The sequence below is a fragment of the Vombatus ursinus genome, unplaced genomic scaffold (assembly GCF_900497805.2).
Source record: "Vombatus ursinus unplaced genomic scaffold, bare-nosed wombat genome assembly UNPS02014810.1, whole genome shotgun sequence".
Taxonomy (NCBI): Eukaryota; Metazoa; Chordata; class Mammalia; order Diprotodontia; family Vombatidae; genus Vombatus; species Vombatus ursinus.
This window is the reverse complement of record NW_020954588.1, coordinates 31,577,034-31,595,278: the sequence shown is the minus strand read 5'-3', so window position 1 is coordinate 31,595,278 and position 18,245 is coordinate 31,577,034. Positions and strand designations below refer to the sequence as shown.

The following is an 18,245-nucleotide window of genomic DNA, read 5'->3' as shown; positions in this document are numbered from 1 at the left end:
ATTTTACTTTAATACACTTATGTTTGAAACTTCATGAAGATGTGAATGATTTTGCAAATCTCATTCTGCATTACTGATCTATTCCTGAGCTAGTGCTTTTTGACATCCCTTCAAGTAAGTTTATTACAGTACATAGCCTGAATTATCTCCATGGGGTAGTCAGTGAACAAGGGGTCCTAGCAGATATTTTAGAAATGTAGGATTGCATCTGCCCAAAAAGCATCAATCAATCAATAAACATTTATTAAATGCCTACTATGTGCCAGGCACTGTGTGCAAGAAGCCCAGGAAGAAAATGATTAATTGTAGTTTTTATTTAGTGTATTCATCTAAAAAAAAAACCTTTTAAAATAAATACATATAAAAGCCCTTCTGTATGAATATTCACTACATTAATATTATGACTAAATCTGAGCAAATGAATATTTAATATCTATAGTAAATTCCCTTCATTGCTTCCCTACGCTGATCTTCTTAGTGACTTTGTATAGGATTTCTTTTCATCAAAACCCTTTCTTTAATAAGTAAATTTCCTTTAAGAAAGGAAGATATTATTCTGTGATTATTACTTTAAAAATACCAATATGAAGGAGTTTAATTGTTCATAGTAATAGCAATCATTAGGACTTATGTGGTCCTTCAAAGTTTGCTATCTCGCTTTAGCATAACAACAACCTTGTAAATGATGCTATTATCCCCATTTTACTGAAGAAAGGCAGCTAGGTGGGACAGTGGATAAAGCTCCAGGCCTGGAGTCAGGAGGATTTGGTTTCAAATTTGGCCTTAGACACTTAGTAGCTGTATGACCCTGGACAAGCCACTTAAGCCTGTTTGCCTCAGTTTCCTCATCTGTAAAGTGAACTGGAGAATGAAATGTTAAACCACTCCAGTATCTTTGCCAAGAAAACCCCAAATGGGGTCATGAAGAATTGAGCATGACAGAAAAGTGAATAAACAACAATAACAATAAACAGACTTGGACAGCTGAAGGGATCTGCTCATTGTCATAAACCTCACTTTCTCCCCCCCCCACTAAATAGCATTTTATTTTTTCCAATTACATGCAAAGATAGTTTTCATCATTCACTTTTACAAGATTTTGAGTTCCAAATTTTTTCTCCCTTCCTTCCCTCCCCTCTCCCTAACACGGCATGCAATCTGATACAGGTTATATGTGTACAATCATACTGAATATACTTCCACATTAGTCATGTTGTGAAAGAAGAATCAGAATGAAAGAGAAAACAAGAAAAAAACAAACAGAAAAATAGAAAATAGTATGTGCTTCGATCTGTATTCAGACTCCATAGTTGTTTCTCTGGATGTGGACAGCATTTTCCAGTATGAGTCACTTGGAATTGTCTTAGATCATTGCATTGCTGAGAAGAGCTAAGTCTATCAACATAGGTCATCACATAATGTTGCTATTACTGTGTACAATATTCTCCTGTTTCTGCTCACTTTACTAGGCTCAGTTGACGTCTTTCCAAAACCTCACTTTCAATAAACACTTAGCACCTACTCTGTCTAAGGCACTGTGCTAGGCTAAGAGGATAAGAAGCCAATGGAAAAAGAGTCCCTGTCCTGAAAGGGCTTACTTTTTCTTAGGGATGGGGGGGTCAGGAGGGGTATGTATATAGATAAGGCAATATAAAATACATACAGATATAGCCACAGCTAAGTCAGGTCTGGCTCTCTGCAAAATGACAGGCTTCTTTTGGCTCTGTAACCAGGAGTCTAACAGTCTTCCCACACATTTGTCCCTAGGCCTGGCCTTTGGTCTGAGCTTTAGCATCCCTAAGCAGACATCTTTGTTGTGGCCATTGGAACTGGAGGGAGATTGAACTAGAAGAAAGAAAGCAGTTCTGTTGTGATTCATATTTATTCACTCAGAACTGAATGTTTACCTTTGCATCTTGAAACTGAATCTGTGTTTGGCATCCTTAGCATGATAGATACAGTGCTAAGGTTCCTTATGGTACCTTAGAGGTCAGCTAGCCCAACCCCCTCATTTTACGATAAGAAAACAAGGCTCCATGAGATTAAATGATTTGCTCAAGACCATACAGTTAGAAATAGCATAGGCCAGATTTCCTCTTTCCAAGTCCAAGATTCTATCCAGTATCAGACTCTCAATTCAATTCAATTCAACAATATTTATAAGACAGCTACTGCATACAAGACAGGCTTCTAGGTGCTGAGATACAAAGTCAATATGATAACCTGCAGGGGCAGGGGAGGGGGAAAACAAATAAACAAATATAGTTTGATTTGGGTTGGGAAAAGAGGAAAAGGAGAGAAAGAAAAGGAGGGAGAGAAAGAAAAGGAGGGAGAGAAGAGATTCATCACAGAGATTTGGACAGAATGTGAATCCTCAACTCCTAAAATCATAGCTTATATTACTGGGCTAGATCACTCTGGACTGAGAAACTGATAAAATTCTTCTGCTATTTAAAGCTCTCAGAGGCATGGTTAGCTTGTTTAGTTAGCTAATCACACTTTCCCCCTTCTTGACCCAATTAAAGAGGTAGATGCCTCAAAGTGTGAACCATCTTGTTTAGATACCTATGAGTTGATTGATTTACTGTTTCTATAACTCAATCAAAGAAACTTTTTACTGGATGAAAGTATCAAGCATTTAGTATCTTGCTAATTGAGAGGAGTCACAGAATTCCCTTTATGCCTGTGAACCCCTTAGCCCTCATTCATGTTTTTAAACACCTAGTTGTGTGAGACATGGTTTCCAGGAATCCTCCTACTGAACTAGGCAGAAATAAGTAGGCAATCTGTCAATAAAGAGTCAACCAATAAACATTTGTTTTTGATTCACTTTTTCAGTCATATCTGACTCTTTGCGAGTCCATTTGGGGTTTTCTTGGCAAAGATATCAGAGTGATTTGCCATTTCTTTCTCCATCTCATTTTATAGATGAGAAAACTGAGGCTAACAGGATTAAATAACTTGCCCATTGATACACAACTAATAAATGTCTGAGCCTAGATTTGATCTCAGGGTTTCCTGATTCCAGATCAGGTGCTCCAACCACTGTACCATCAAGCTGTCCCACGGAATACCATCCTTGTCCTCAAGAAACTTACAATCTAATAGAGAAAACAACATATAAACAAATATACACAATATAAACTATATAGAAGATAAATAGGAAATAATCAACAGAGGAAAGTTAAGAGAATTAAGAGGTGTTGGAGAAGGCTTCCTGTAGAAGGCTTTTAGTTGGGACTTAAAGGAAGCCAGGGAGGTCAGTAGTCAGAGTGGAGGAGGGAGAGCATGCCAGGCATGGGGGATAGTCAGAGGAAATGCCTGGAGCCAAGTCTTGTTTGTAAAGAGGATGTGTTGGGGAGTAAGGTGTAAAAAGACTAGAAAAGTAGGAAGGGGCCTAGGTTACGAAAGGCTTTGAAGGCTAAACAAAAGCATTGTATATTTGATGCTAGAAGAGTCCCTGGAATAATCTAAGAGCCAGGCTCAGATGTCACCATCTCATCAAATCATAGACTCCCCTCTTCTTCCTTCTGTGACGAATATCTTGAGATCATGAACCTAGAGCTGGCTGGCAGCTCAGAGATCACCAAGTCCAAGCCTTTCATTTTACAGATGAGGAAGACGAGGGCTAGAAAGGGGAAGGCATTTGCTCAAGTTCATACAGTTGGAACAATAGAGATAAAATCAGAACAATATGCACAATGACTACAATGATGTAAGTGGGCGGAAAAGATTCAAAGGAAGCTAGATTCTGTAATAACCAATCCAAGTCAGGCTTTCTCTGACTCCCAGGCACCAAAATTTACCTTCTTTCAATTGAATCATCAACACACCCAAGGACCCCCCAACCTCCTACCCCCAATACACACGCGCACGCGTGCACGCACACACACACACACACACACGCGCACACACACACACACACACACACACACACACACACACGAATGGGGCATAGTTGGGTTGATGTTGTTGTTGTTTTTGCCTCTGTACTTGCTGCAAGGATTTCTCCTCTGCCCTGAGTCCCTCTTCCACTGTGTCTGCCTTCCCCTGGATCCTTTCTTCCTCAGTCCCCTCACTATCTCCAGTTCCTCTTTATGCCTTTCCTTGAGTGAGTTAAAATGTGACTGTAATAAAGGTCGACTGCTTTGGTGTTATTAGTCAGTCTGCCTCTCCATTGGAAGCCCCCAACTTCCCAAACTCATTGGAACAGAATGGGGCAGATAGTACCTGCATTTGCAGGGTTACAGCTTGGCCTTGAAACCTATAGCACAGACATCCAAGGAGATTTGGAAGTCACTTCTTCTAGACAACTTCCTGATTATTATATAATGAGTGTCCTAATAGTGAGATGAAGGAATGATTCAATAAAGCACTTATTAAGCTCTTAATATGTGCAAAATACTGGTCAAAGAGCAGCCAAGCTCCCCTACTTTTTTGTCTAATGATTAGCCCCTCCCCATCCTGTATTTGCCAAGCATAATTTTTCTTCTCAGGGATGCTGACAAATGATGTGTTCTTTTTAAATTGTGCATATAATTATCATAAAGCAGGGACTAAAAGAGCAGCAGTGTGTTGGAAAGCTAATTGGGATAAGAAAATTAGGACAGCTCTTTAGAAAGTCTGTTGTTTATATTATGGATATGACTCCTAAGGTTTGTCCTCATTTTCTTCTTTCTTGTGATCCAGGAGTGCTCTGGTGCAAACTATACGCTAGAGTGTGTGGAATATACCAAGTGTTCCAAAAAGCTTAGTTCAGTCTTAAAAATATTACAGCTTAAAATGGCACTAAGACTTTTGGGACATGCTATATCTATTCTGCCAGCAGTCAGAGTAGGGTCAAGTGAGGAGCCCCCTCAGGTGCAGAGCTTGGCAGCTGCTGCTCAGGTTATAGGCACCCAGCCGATGCCTTGGGGTATACAGTTATTCCTTCCACATTGTGACTTTTTCCACTGTAGCTTGGATACATCATTGGTCAGCATAAGACATTAAATGGGGATTTGGGGGGAGTTTCCAGAAGCCACAGATAAAACAGGAAGGCCAGCAGATGACACAGGAAAAAAGTTTAGAAACTCAGAAATGCATAAAATATATGCATAGTATTGTGTGATATCAACCTAAATTTTACAATAAAAGAAAAAGAAAAAAAATCAGACTTCTTCTCTGGTATGAAAGGAGGGCCAAAAAAATTTTATGTGAATTTTCTAGATCACAAGAGCACTGTGCTCCTAATTCCTGTGATGTGGAAGGGATAACTGGATGCAGCTAAAGTCCTTTCAGCTGGCTACAAAATGCCAGCTTTCAGTTCACTGGCTTAGATTGCCTTTGAAAACACCAGATTTGCTCCAAGACATGATGGTGCATCTCAGAGGTAGAAGTGTATTGGTTTTAACCAAACAATTTTTATATTAGAAAATAATATAATAAGTGGGGGTGGTGTGAACTTATTTTTATATCTCACCATGGTCTTTTTAGAAATGGAATGGTGATGGTGATGATGATGATGGTGGTGATGATGATGATGATGATGATGATGATGGTGGTGATGATGGCGGGGGCAGTGGTGGTGGTGGGGGTGGTGGTGGTGATGATGATGTGATAATGATGATCTGGTGCTTTCTACATTCCCAGCCTTCTTGCATCTTACTCTTCTCCACACATTCTTTAATCCAGTCAAATTGACTTATGCAGTTTCTCAAACAAGCCACTCCATTTCCAAACTTTGCCCCTTTGTCCTGGCTCTCCCTCATGCCTGACATGCATTATTCCCTCCTTTCTAGCCCCTGGCTTTTTGCAGAACTCAACTGAAATCACACCTTCTGCAAGATGGCTTTCTGGGTCCCCCTAGCTACTGATTTATTTCAGAAGATTCTCATTTACTTTCTATCTATACATACCTAGTTATTTGCAGGTCACCTCCCCTATTAGAATATGAGCTTTTTGAGGGGTGGGAGTGATTTTCATTTTTCTTTATATGCTCAGCACTTAGAACAATGACTGGAACATGATATACGACTAGTCAATGTGTACTACCTGACTGAGAATAATAATCATTTATTTAGAACTTAATGTTTCCAATGCACTTTGCATATATTATCTCATTTGAGTTGACCCTGATAACATGATATAGAAAATGCTATTACCATCTTCATTTTACGTAAGAGGACGCTGAGGTTGAGAGAGATTAAGTGTTATGAGAAAGCCCTCCTAATCTTGATTCTCTTCTGCCATATTGTGGTCTCAGTAAATATCTTCTTTCAGAATATTTTGCCATGCCATTTCTCATACTCCAAGCTGTCAGCGAGATCATTTAACCATTGAATGAAAGGATCAAATGACTTTTCATCAAAAATACACTTGCCCCCATTGGATTCATGACATTTATGATGGGTCCAAACCCTTGTTGTCCAGGTATGTGGAGATGCAAATGGATGATGGATGTGAGTATAGCATGGAGAATTTAGTAGATCTCTAAGAGTTTCTGTTGTGAACTTATTTTTATATCTCATCATACAAATAGAATCATAACTCTCAACTCTCTCATAAGCTCTATGTTTGAGTCTCCAATTAACTGGAGCATACCAGGGCAGATGGATTGATGGCCTGGATGAAATCATTGAACTCTTGTCAGTCCTAACCTGGAAAACCTACTGTAAGGAAGAGATTCTTTGACATTCTTCTTGCTTTTGAAAGGGCAAATTTATATGCAATCTTGAATGACATTGAATATAAGACAATAGATAGAAATCAATCATACCTTAAATATCTTGTCAAAGTGTAATCTCAAATCATGATAATTGAATTGTATTTCCTTTTTTTTGTGGCAATCAGCAATGCCAAACAGTTTCTTTCCTATCTTTGTCCTTATTGTTATCAACTAAAAACTACTGTTAGAGACTTTTTTTCATTATTTTGTATTGGCTGTGTCAGGTTGACACCCATCATCATTTATTTGTTTCTTTTCAAATGAGTTATTTATGCTGCTTGTTTTTGCATTACAGTCATTTCTGGGTATGTTTTGAAAGAAAGAAAATATCTTACTGAAAGAAAAAAGAAAAGCCAATATTCCACAAAAAATGAATACAGTGATCACATTTGATCATTTGTGGAACATTCTGCCTCTGTTATACTCTCTAAACTCTCCTCTAAAAGGAGAGAAGATTTCATTATTTGGTCTCCAGGATCATGATTGGTTATCACAACCACTCAGAATCCATCATTATTTTAATGTTCTTTTGATTTATACTATTGCAATCACTGTGTCTTGTGTTCTGATTTTGCTTCTTTCTTTCTGCATCAGTTTATATAGTTTTCCAATGGCCCTCTGACTTTTTCATATTCGTCATTTCTTTCTTCACGGCACTAGTCCATTCATATAACATGATGTGTTAACTATTCCCAGATTTGTAGGTTCATTTGCTGCTAGGTTTGCTATCCCAAAGAGTTTCACTACAAATATTTGGCTATACATTAGAGTCTTCTTTCTGTCTTTACACTCCTTGGGATATATGGTAAATGAGGGGAAAATAAATATTTATTCACTTTTTCTCATGTACTTCTAGACTTTTCTAAAGCTGAATAAATTTGTAGCTCCAACAACCCTGTATTAGTATATCTGTATACCCATAACTACTTCAATATTGATTCTATTTTTTGTCATTTTTGCCATTTTGTGAAGAATGAGTTAAAACCTCAGAGTGGTTTCAAATGGCACCTATCTTATTTTACTTATCTGCTGTATTATTTCATATGGCTACTAATATCTGTTCTTATTACAAAAAACCTCCTATTCTCTGGCCTGCTATTTATTGTGAAATACCTCTTGGTCTTACTTATTTCTGTCATTTTCCTGTATAGCTATGATATTAGACTTCTGTAAGTGATATTTCATACCAAGTTTGGCTCCCATTCTGTGATTTCTCTTCTTTTTCTATTTGTATTGATTTTGTTCATGCAGAAGCTTTTAATTTTTTTTATGAGTAGCTCTCCTTTGCCATTTAGTTTATCCTAAACTTAAATTTTTTTACAAATAGTAGTGATCCATGACTTGCAACCATGTGACATCATGGAAAAATATTGATATTTTCAGGGGCAGACCTCTGTTCCAAGGAAAAAATTGGATTCACTAAAGCACTTTGCAGTTTCTCAAAGGTGGTCAAGCCTTCCCTGCCATCTCAGTCTCAGACCTATGTGAAAAAGGATGAACTCTCTAGATTGTCTGTATGATTGACTGCTATAGTATGGAGAGTAGCCAATCATTATTCATTTAGTTTTTTTTTCTTATATGACTATCTAGGTGAAATTAAATTGAGTGATTATGAATCATGTTTGAGAAGTTATGTAATATTCCAGGATCACCTCAATGAGACGTTCATTTAGTGTTAGATTCTCTTATTATCAATTTGGACAAGATGGATTGTAAGTATTTTCCAATGTTGAGATTCTCAGTTTCTAAAAAATTCAAATCCTAGAAAACTAGGGTCATTCAGTATCATTTTCTAAGGATAGTTGGTCTTGCCTTTTTGCTTTACAATCACATTGTGACATGTCCTTATCAGTCAGACAACAGAACTGCTCAAGGCCATTCACAGTCTTAGTTTTATTGACAGAAAGAGAAACAGCAAAGATTTCAACCCAGTTTCATATTTGAATGGCATCCCAGACATCTCATACCAGTAATAGGGATGAAATGGACCTGTATTCCATTGCTTCCTGATTTTTTTTGGTCTGGGTATGCTACTCTGTTAAAATATATTTTTAGAGTTCTATCTTTTTAAAGAGAGAAAATATGTATAAGTACTGGTTTTTATCTTGAAGGTTTTCAAGGTATATATCTGAACCAAGAAGATTGTACACCCAGTAAAATTAGTGTTGGGGCTTCTCTTCCGTAATTGGCCAATATAATGACAGTTGGTCTACGTGGTCCATTTTGCCTCAAGTATATGTATATCTTACTCAAGGGCTAAAGGCAGTGGGCATGCTTAAACTGTTTTCCTGTCCTTTTGTTTTAAGGTAAGGGATGTAGGAAAAGGTAACTCTTAAGTGAATCCTTACAATCCATCTTGTCCAAATTGATAATAAGAGAATCTAACACTAAATGAACGTCTCATTGAGGTGATCCTGGAATATTACATAACTTCTCAAACATGATTCATAATCACTCAATTTAATTTCACCTAGATAGTCACATAAGAAAAAAAAAACCAAATGAATAATGATTGGCTACTCTCCATACTATAGCAGTCAATCATACAGACAATCTAGAGAGTTTATCCTTTTTCACATAGGTCTGAGACTGAGATGGCAGGGAAGGCTTGACCACCTTTGAGAAATTGCAAAGTGCTTTAGTGAATCCAAGTTTTTCCTTGGAACAGAGGTCTGCCCCTGAAAATATCAATATTTTTCCATGATGTCACATGGTTGTAAGTCATGGATCACTACTGTTTGTAAAAAAATTTAAGTTTAGGATAAACTAAATGGCAAAGGAGAGCTACTCATAAAAAAATCCACTACTACAACTTATTCTTTGACTTCTACCCAGCATCATTTCAAAAGTATAATTTGTCTTACCTTTTTGATTTATAATCTAACCCTAAAGTTTTCTTATCAACCAAACAATGCTACTGCTAAAAGCTATTTACAGCCTTGGTTTTCTCTAAATATAGAGAAAAAGGGGAAATCTTACTCCAGTTTCAGATTTGAATGACATTTCAGGTACCTCATACTATTAAAGTTCCTTCTCAACCATAAAAAACCCTTTTTTGAAGTTTTCCTCAATTTAAAAAAATAAAAAAACAAGTGCTGAACTCTCTCACAAAAATAATTTCAATATCAATCAATTGATCCATCAAAAAGCATTGACAAAGTAATTACTATACACCAGGCTAGGAACTTTAGCTGGGAGCCTTAGCGATACAAACACAATGAATGAAGGGATTCCTTGTTGTTGTTGTTATTGTTGTGGTTGTTTGTTATTGTTTGTCCTTGGTGCCCAAAGAGGACCAAAATGACATCACAATATTGGGGTCAATGAGCGGTATTTCTGGCTGTGTCTGATCATACCAACATAAGCTTGGAAAGCTCTACCACAGCTTGGGCACAAATAGTCCATATAACCATTTGGGAGGGAGATGTCTCTAAATCTGCAGATCTCACTTTTCTTTTGAGCTACCTCAATATAGTATGGGTGATGCCTTTTGACTCACATATAAATTGTACTTAAGTGACGCAATTCCTATTTGAAAACCGTTTGCTAAAAAATAATAATAAAAAAAATAAAAAGAACACAGCATGCCAATTCCTCAACATAAGGATCAGTCAACAAGACTTTATTAAACACTTAAGATGCACCAGGGATTTGCTAGAATTGAAAGCAAGTTAAAACAATGGCTTGACTCTAAAAAGGTGAAATTTAATAGAGATAAATGTAAAGTCCTACTTGAGCTGAAAAGATCAACTAAACAAGTATAATATGAGGAGGCAAAGCTAAACAATAACTTATGTGTAAAGGATTATGAAGGGATTTTAATGCATGACAGGTTTGATATGAGTGAATTCCGTGGAGAAACAGCCCCCAGATCCAAAGTGGTCTTGTACTACCATGATAGGAACATAAAATCCAGAACAATCATAGGATTCTAGATTTAAAACTCAAAGGAACCTCTGAGGCCTGTTCCCTCATTTTTGAGTCAAACTCCCTCATTTTATAGATGAGGAAACTGAGGCCTAGAGAAATGAAGTGACTTACTCAGGGTCAGATGGCTAGTAAGAATGTGAAGCCAGATTTGAGCTCAGATTTTCCTGGCTCCAAGTCCAGCACTCAATCATCCAGTGGACCACAGAGATTCCATTGTATTCTTCCTTGGTGAATCTCATCTATAGTAGAATGTCCAATTTCAAAGCACTATGTTTTAGGAATGATATTGACGAATGGAAACGTATTTAAAGGAGAACTTAAAAACTCTGATCAATGCAATGACCAACCACAATTGCAGAAGAATGATTATAAAATGCTTCTTGGCAGAGGAGATGGACTTACGATGCTTGATGAAATGTATTTTGGACATGGCTGTGCAGGAATTTGTTTTGCTTGACTATACATATTTTTACAAGGGTTTTTCTGTTCCTTTTTTTCCAATGAGGGGGCAGTGGGAGGGAAAATAAGTAATAAAAAAGAGAAAAAGGGGGTGGGAAAGAAAATTAATGTCTGCTAATTTTATGTATCTATATGTATACTGAAGTTTTTTAAAGGTCATCTTGTATATACTAATAGTATTTTTATAGAAAAGATTTTATTCTTACAACCACCCTGAAAAGTAGGTGTTATTTTTATCCCCCTTTTACAATGAGCAAACCGAGGCCAACAGTGGTTAAGTGACTTGCCTAAGATCATATAGCTAGTCTGCAGCAGTATTCAAGCTATGGTCTTTCTGACTCTTAAGTCTTGCACCATGCCAGTTAATTGTCCAGCTACTTACCTGTGTCATTATATGTGTTCTACTTGGTTCCAGAGCTAAGAATGATGGGTAGAAGTTGAAAAGAAGCACATGTAGGCTTGCCATTAGGGGAAAACAACAACAACAAAAACAATTAAAGGTATTGAAAAGTGGAATAGGCTGCTCAGTAGAAGTCTTCAAACAGAGATCTAATGACCACTTGTCAGGCAAATTGTAGAGGAAGGCTTTTTCATGTTCCATTTAGACTGGGGGGTTTCTGAGGTCCCTTCCAGCTCTTGTATTAAATGATTCTGTGAAGTATCCAGATTAGCCATATGGATGAAATGCACCATGCCTCTGTTTCTCAACTGTGATGGTCCTTGTTAGCTGCCTTCAGAAACTGCCACCAAGTAGAATGATTGATGTTCACAGGTGGCAGATCGGTGAGAGTCTGCTGCTGGTCATGGGGGTGTTTAGACTGCCTCACATCCTCTTGTGATTACAGTCTAGAGAGCAGCTCCAAACCCACAGGAGCCCCTAGAACACTGTCTCGAGGACCTTTTATAGTAATCAGTGGAATCTTAAGAGCCTCCCAGAGGATAAGAAACTTCCAGATCCCATGTTGACTTCTCAAGCATGAGGTATTTGAGGACTGATTGAATGAAGCTGGGTACGTTGCCACTCCATTGTTAATAGGAAATGGATTGCATTGGAGGCAATCAGTTTTTGCCATCACTGGCTGTTCTAATACCGAAGAACCTTAAGACCTTTATCTACGAACTAGAAAAAAAATAGCCTTGGTATCTTCCATTTTTTTAAAAAATGAAAAGTTAATTAAACACAGGCTTTGCGCTAAAAAAAAATTGATGTGACAGAATGTCATGTCAAGAAGTAAGGACAACAAAGGTAAAGTTGTCTGCCTTTTAGCCCCATTATTCTGGACTATCTTCTCCAAAAGATAAATGATCATTGTATACTACAATAATTTGTTAGCAGAGGAAGAGAGCTACAGACCCACTTAATAAATTAGAGGAAGAAGTCCTAGATTAGCATCAAGAGAGATGAATTCAAATCCCTTTTCAGACACTATTCAAGTGACCATGGCCACTTGCTTGATTTCTCAGAGGCTCAGTTTCCTCACCTGTAAAATGGAAATAACAATAATAATAACAATAATATTTACCCCATGGGGCTTTCAAAAATATTCTCAGAAAGTAGATAAATTCCAGAACTTGTAGTTCAGAGGGCCTGGTTTAGAAACTGACCTCGGCCTCTTACTATATGACCCAGGGAAAGTGATTTAACTTTTCTGCCACAGTTTCCTTATTTGTAATTGGCAATGATAATATCTTTAGTACTTACCTCACAGGGTTGTTCTGAGGGTCAAATGACATCTATAAATATATAAATACATGTATATATACACATGTATTGTATATACATATACATATATGTGCATATTGATGTATATATACATCTATATTATATATGTGGTGTATATATGCACACTTGTATATGTGTGTATGTGTTTTGCAGGCTTTAAAGTTTGTCATTAAAGCAGGATTCTGGAAAGATCACTACATCTTTGGATTCAGGGGATCTGGCAAATTACTGATTATGTTTCCACGTCTATAAAAATGAGGCGAATAAATTATATGGACTATATGGAAGGATCCTTCCAGCTCTGAATATGTGCTCCTGTGTTAGTTACTATATACCAGCTGCAGCATCATTACTATCCTGGGCTTATTCCTAAGCAATTACTGTCAGCTACATAATTTAATGGGATAACTTCGAGACCAAAGTATGAAAATACCCACACTGTAGATGCCGCCTTATGGCTAAAACATGCTTGGAGAGCACCAGTCAATTTCCTAGAAGAACCACACCTATTCCCATCCATCTTCTAACTCCAACTGCATTGCCTTTCCTCTTGTGCTAACAGTTAGATTGTTTGGCATAGGAGGTTGGGGGTGGGGTGCAAAATAAAGATTACTTTCATCAATTAGATTACTATTCCAGACTCCACTCTCCTTTGGTTGTAGTATTTTTTTATTGAAAGTGTCATTAACTTCAAGTCATTGAAAGAAGGAATTTGAAGTCTCTGCTCAAGTTAACTATGGAAAGTATCTTCAAAGGACTGTGCTGTGAGCTAAGTGTCTAGGCATTGAAGCATACTTTCTTGAATTGTACAAAGAGACTTCTAATGTCTGTAGTACTTACTTCATAGGGTTAGTGTGAAGATCAAAGGAGATGGTATATGCAAAGTGTTTCGCAAACTTCAGAGTATTGTAAAATGTCAGCTATTATATATTCATAAACCTTAACATGAACCTGTTTCTGAGATTATTTGGAGGAAAAATTCCCAGTTCCCTTCCCAAGGTAACAACATCTATTGACTCACCCTAGGTATTTGCATGGAAAGATCATATTTCACATATCTCAGATGGTGAGTTCCTACCCTCCCACCACCACTGAAAATCTTTTGTCATTTTACAGAATATTAGAATTAGAAGAGAACTCATAGTTCATCTAGTTAAGTGTCCCTGCCAAATCAGAGACATTTCTACCAAGGGGTAATTCATCTCAACCTGTGCTGAAAGCTCTCTGGGGAGGAAAAATTACTACCTTCTAAAGCATCTCATGGTACTTTGGTATGGCTCACATTATGAGACAGGTTTTTGTTTGTTTGTTAGTTTGTTTCCCCTTGTATTTTACAAAAAATCTACCTGGTTGTACCTTTAACATCCTGCTCCTAGTTCAGCTCTCTGAGACCAAGTAGAGCCATCTAGCACCTCTTCCCATTTACAGACTTTGCTCGCAGGTTACCCCTGAACCTTCTCTTCCTCAGCCTAATCATTCCCAGCACAATTGAATGAAAATCCTTTTTTTGGGGGGGGGGGGAGTGAAGCAATTGGAGTTAAGTGACTTGCACAGGGTCACACAGCTACTAAGTGTCAAGTGTGTGGTCTGAGACTGGATTTGAACTCAGGTCCTCCTGACTCCAGGGCCAGTGCTCTATACTATGCTACCTAGCTGTCCCTTGAATGAAAATCCTTGAAGTCATTTGATAGATTCTAATATGGTAAACCCCTAAGTCTTCTCATTATCCTCATCATCCTTTTCTAAAAGGCTCCAATTTGGCAATTTCTATCACAAAAATAAGGGCAGGTGGGTGGAAGTGGATAGAGTGCTGCCCCTGGAGTCAGGAGGACCTAAGTTCAAATCTAGCCCCAGACACTTATTAGCCGTGTCACTCTGAAGTCACTAAATATGTTTGCCTCAGTGTTCTCATCTGTGAAATGAGCTAGAGAAGGAAACGCCAGTGTCTTGGACAAGATAACCCCAAATGGGGTCACAAAGAATTGGACACAAATAAAACAACTAAACAACAACTAATAATGATTATTATTATTCCTACAGAGTGTAAGTTTAATAGCTTAGAACTTGACAAAAACTTTTGGGATACCTTGTATAGTGTTTTAAGGTTTGCAAAGCATCATACATATATTATCTCATTTGATCTTCTCAACAAATAGAATACTTCAGATGTAGCTTGACCAGAGCACATTATAGCGGTATAGTCTCTATTACTCTGAACGAGGGTTTCTTAACCTGGACCTACAAAGGGTACACAGATAGATTCCAGGGTGTCCATGAACTTGGAGGAAGAAAGTAATTACATCTTTCATTTTCACTAACCTTTGAGTCAATTTGTAATTTATTTTGTGCATTTAAAAATATGATTCTGAGAAGGAGTTCATACACTGGTTTTGCCAGACTAACACATGGGGTGGGAATCCATGACACAAAAAAGAGAAAGCCCTTCTTCTGAACACTTTCGTTCAATGATGCAGCTAAAAATCTTACTAGCTTTATTGACTGCCATATCATATTCTTCATTCATTGAACATGCCATTCCCCCAATACCCTCATCGTTTTCACATGAACAATTGTTGAACCAACTCTCTCCCATCTTGCACCTGAGCAATTGATTCCACTCAAAAAATACTCAAGAAAATAACACCTTAAAAATAGACTAACCCAAATGGCAAAAGAGGTCCAAAAAGCCAATGAGGAGAAGAATGCCTTCAAAAGCAGAATTGACCAAATGGAAAAGGAAGTCCAAAAGCTCACTGAAGAAAATACTTCCTTAAAAATTAGAATGGAGCAAATGGAAGTTAATGACTTTATGAGAAATCAAGAAATTGTAAAACAAAGCCAAAAGAATGAAAAAAAAATAGAAGACAATGTGAAATATCTCATTGGAAAAACAACTGACCTGGAAAATAGATCCAGGAGAGAGAATTTAAAAATTGTTAAGCAATTGATTATTTACATTGACTGTTGGTCATAGTCATTAGAACATAAGTGGAGGTTTTTTTGAGATTTTTTTTTGCAAGTAATTCTTTTTTTTCACTTTTTATTAATTTATTTTGATTTATCAACACTCACTTCGATAAGCTTTTGAGTTTTAAATTTTTCTCCCACTCCCTCCCCACCTCCTTCTCCAAGATGCCATGCAATCTGATATAGGCTATACATTTTCATTCCTATTAAGCATATTTTCACATTGGTGATGTTGTAAGTAAGAATTAGAATCGATAGGAGGAACCTATCTATTAACCTATTGGACTTGGGGCACTTTTCCACACTAAATTGCATCCATTAGTTTGGAAAAGGCAGTGAGATAGAATAGATAAAGGATCAAATTTGAAGTCAAGATGAAATAGTTTTCAATCCCATTTCTTATATTCACTGACTGTGGAATCATGGGCAAGGGAATCTCCCTTTCTGAGCTTGTCTCCTCTTCTGTAAGATGAGAAAAATAATAACTCCACCATCTACCTAATAAGGGTTATGGTATGTGTGTGTATGTGTATGTGTGCATGCATGCATGTATGTGTGTGTGCATTTGTGTGTGTTCATAAGGCTCAAACAAGATACTATATGTAAATTGCCTTGCAGACTTTGAAAAATTCTTTAAATGTCAGTTAGTATTATGAGAAATACAGTCCATTATACCAGCTTTCTAAAATCTCTTAGGTACCTAATTCTGCCATCCAACCTATTATCTATTCTTCTCAACATTATGTCATACACACACTTAAGTTGTCAGGTTTTTTTTTTTTCAAATCATTGATAGAAACATCAGTTTAGAGCTGGCGACAGATCCCTAGGCCCCTCCACTAGAGACCTCCAAGTTCTTTCAAGCTATCTGAAAAAAAACATTAGTAGAAGAGAAACGACCTTATTTCTTCTATTTTAGAAGAGGCTCTCTTTGTCCCTCCCTGCCAAGTTCTGTCTGGGTCCTAACCTGCCTGGCTCCATCTGGATCCCAACCTGTCAGGTTCTCTCTGGATCTCTCCCTGCCAGGAGTTAATTCTTCCCCACTCTTCTGCAGATGTGAACGAATGCGCCATTGACAATGGTGGCTGTCAGGACCGGTGCTGTAATACAATTGGCAGCTATTACTGCAAATGCCAAGCTGGCCAGAAACTGAAAGAAGATGGAAAAGGCTGCAAAGGTAACAACACTCAGTTCTGCCTGCTTGCTGATAAGCCAACGGAGAACATCTTCCTAATGCAGACACAGCAGGTTGGGGGTGGCTTGGGGAGGGGGGTGCTGGAGCATGCCTTTAATCCCGTTCCAGTTGGAGTACCTCTGCTCCGTGTTGTCAAGGGTGCAGATCTTCCTCTCATGTCTAGATTATAAAATTGTAACCCTAAGAACACTTCAAACAGCTTATTATGAGAAACATATGATTAGAGTCGGGCTTGGTTGTGTCATGTACTGATTACAGAATTTCAATCGTGCATTGAATTCCCTCAGTAAAGTGCCTGTTTTCTGAAAGTGCTTCATTTAGTTCTAAGGTGAAAATAATGCTTATGATAAAATACTCATAGATGTCAAGTCTGGGATTATAAGGGTACAAAATTAGCCAAAGGGAGGAGGGGAAAGATTCTCCCGCTTGAAGCTGCCTCTGTCAATAGCAATGTGTCTCCTAAGCTAACTCTTACCAAACCTCATTGGCATCCTCCTGTTTCCTAAGTCTTTCCCTCCCTTTCCTATCTAAGTTTGGTTGTTGGCTACCCAAAAGGAAGAAAGTGGGATAGCTCTGAATTCCTCCTCTCTTGGACTCCTCTAAGGAAGGATGTCTATAGTGATGATGCCCCCCCCAAAAAAAAACTCTAGTAAACAGAGTCTCTGAGAGCTCTGGATTAGCTGCCATCCCCATCCCCACCCCCCAAAGGCAGCATCAGAGCATCTTTGTGTGTTTAGGTCTGACTGGACAGGGAAGCCAAGCTAGCAGCCTGGGGCAGGTGCAGATAATCACACCCCTAGGGGGATAATTAAGGGTATGTGCTAGTGACTGTCAAAGCTGCCACCTTGTTTCTGGCTGGACTTGAGCAATTATCACAGCATTGGGGTACCATGTCTGGACAGCAGGGTGAAACAGGGCTCTGGTCATTAGGTGGTAGCAAGTACATTGAGGAGCTGTTTCCAGGATTCCTTCTCCTTTCTGCCCTGCACGGATCCTTGAAGTTTGCTCCTCACAATGTCACTTGTTAAAATAGACCATGCAGGCACTTTCTGTTTCCATTGGAAGCTCGTGCTGACCCAGTGAACCTTCAGTCACAATAGCAATGCCATCTGTCTCCGGTAGCGTAGCAGGTTGCCCTGGAATCCTTATGAAGGAGAGGAGAGGTTTCCTTTGTTTGTGTATGCCAGGGAGTTCCAGGGATGATCTGAGAACTGGGTTCATTACAAATGAATCACTGTGGGAAATGTCATCTGGAAAATTTGGCC

At 38.1% G+C, this 18,245-nt stretch overlaps 1 protein-coding gene across 1 annotated transcript in view; it reads left to right on the top strand.

The window, feature by feature from the left end:
• LOC114053209 (EGF-like and EMI domain-containing protein 1) overlaps positions 1-18,245 on the top strand; it is a 726,964-nt gene that overhangs the window by 401,071 nt on the left and 307,648 nt on the right. Inside the window, exon 5 of the mRNA XM_027876127.1 lies at positions 16,840-16,962. Within this exon, the coding sequence (XP_027731928.1) occupies positions 16,840-16,962 (123 nt within the window). The remainder of the gene's footprint in view (positions 1-16,839; positions 16,963-18,245) is intronic.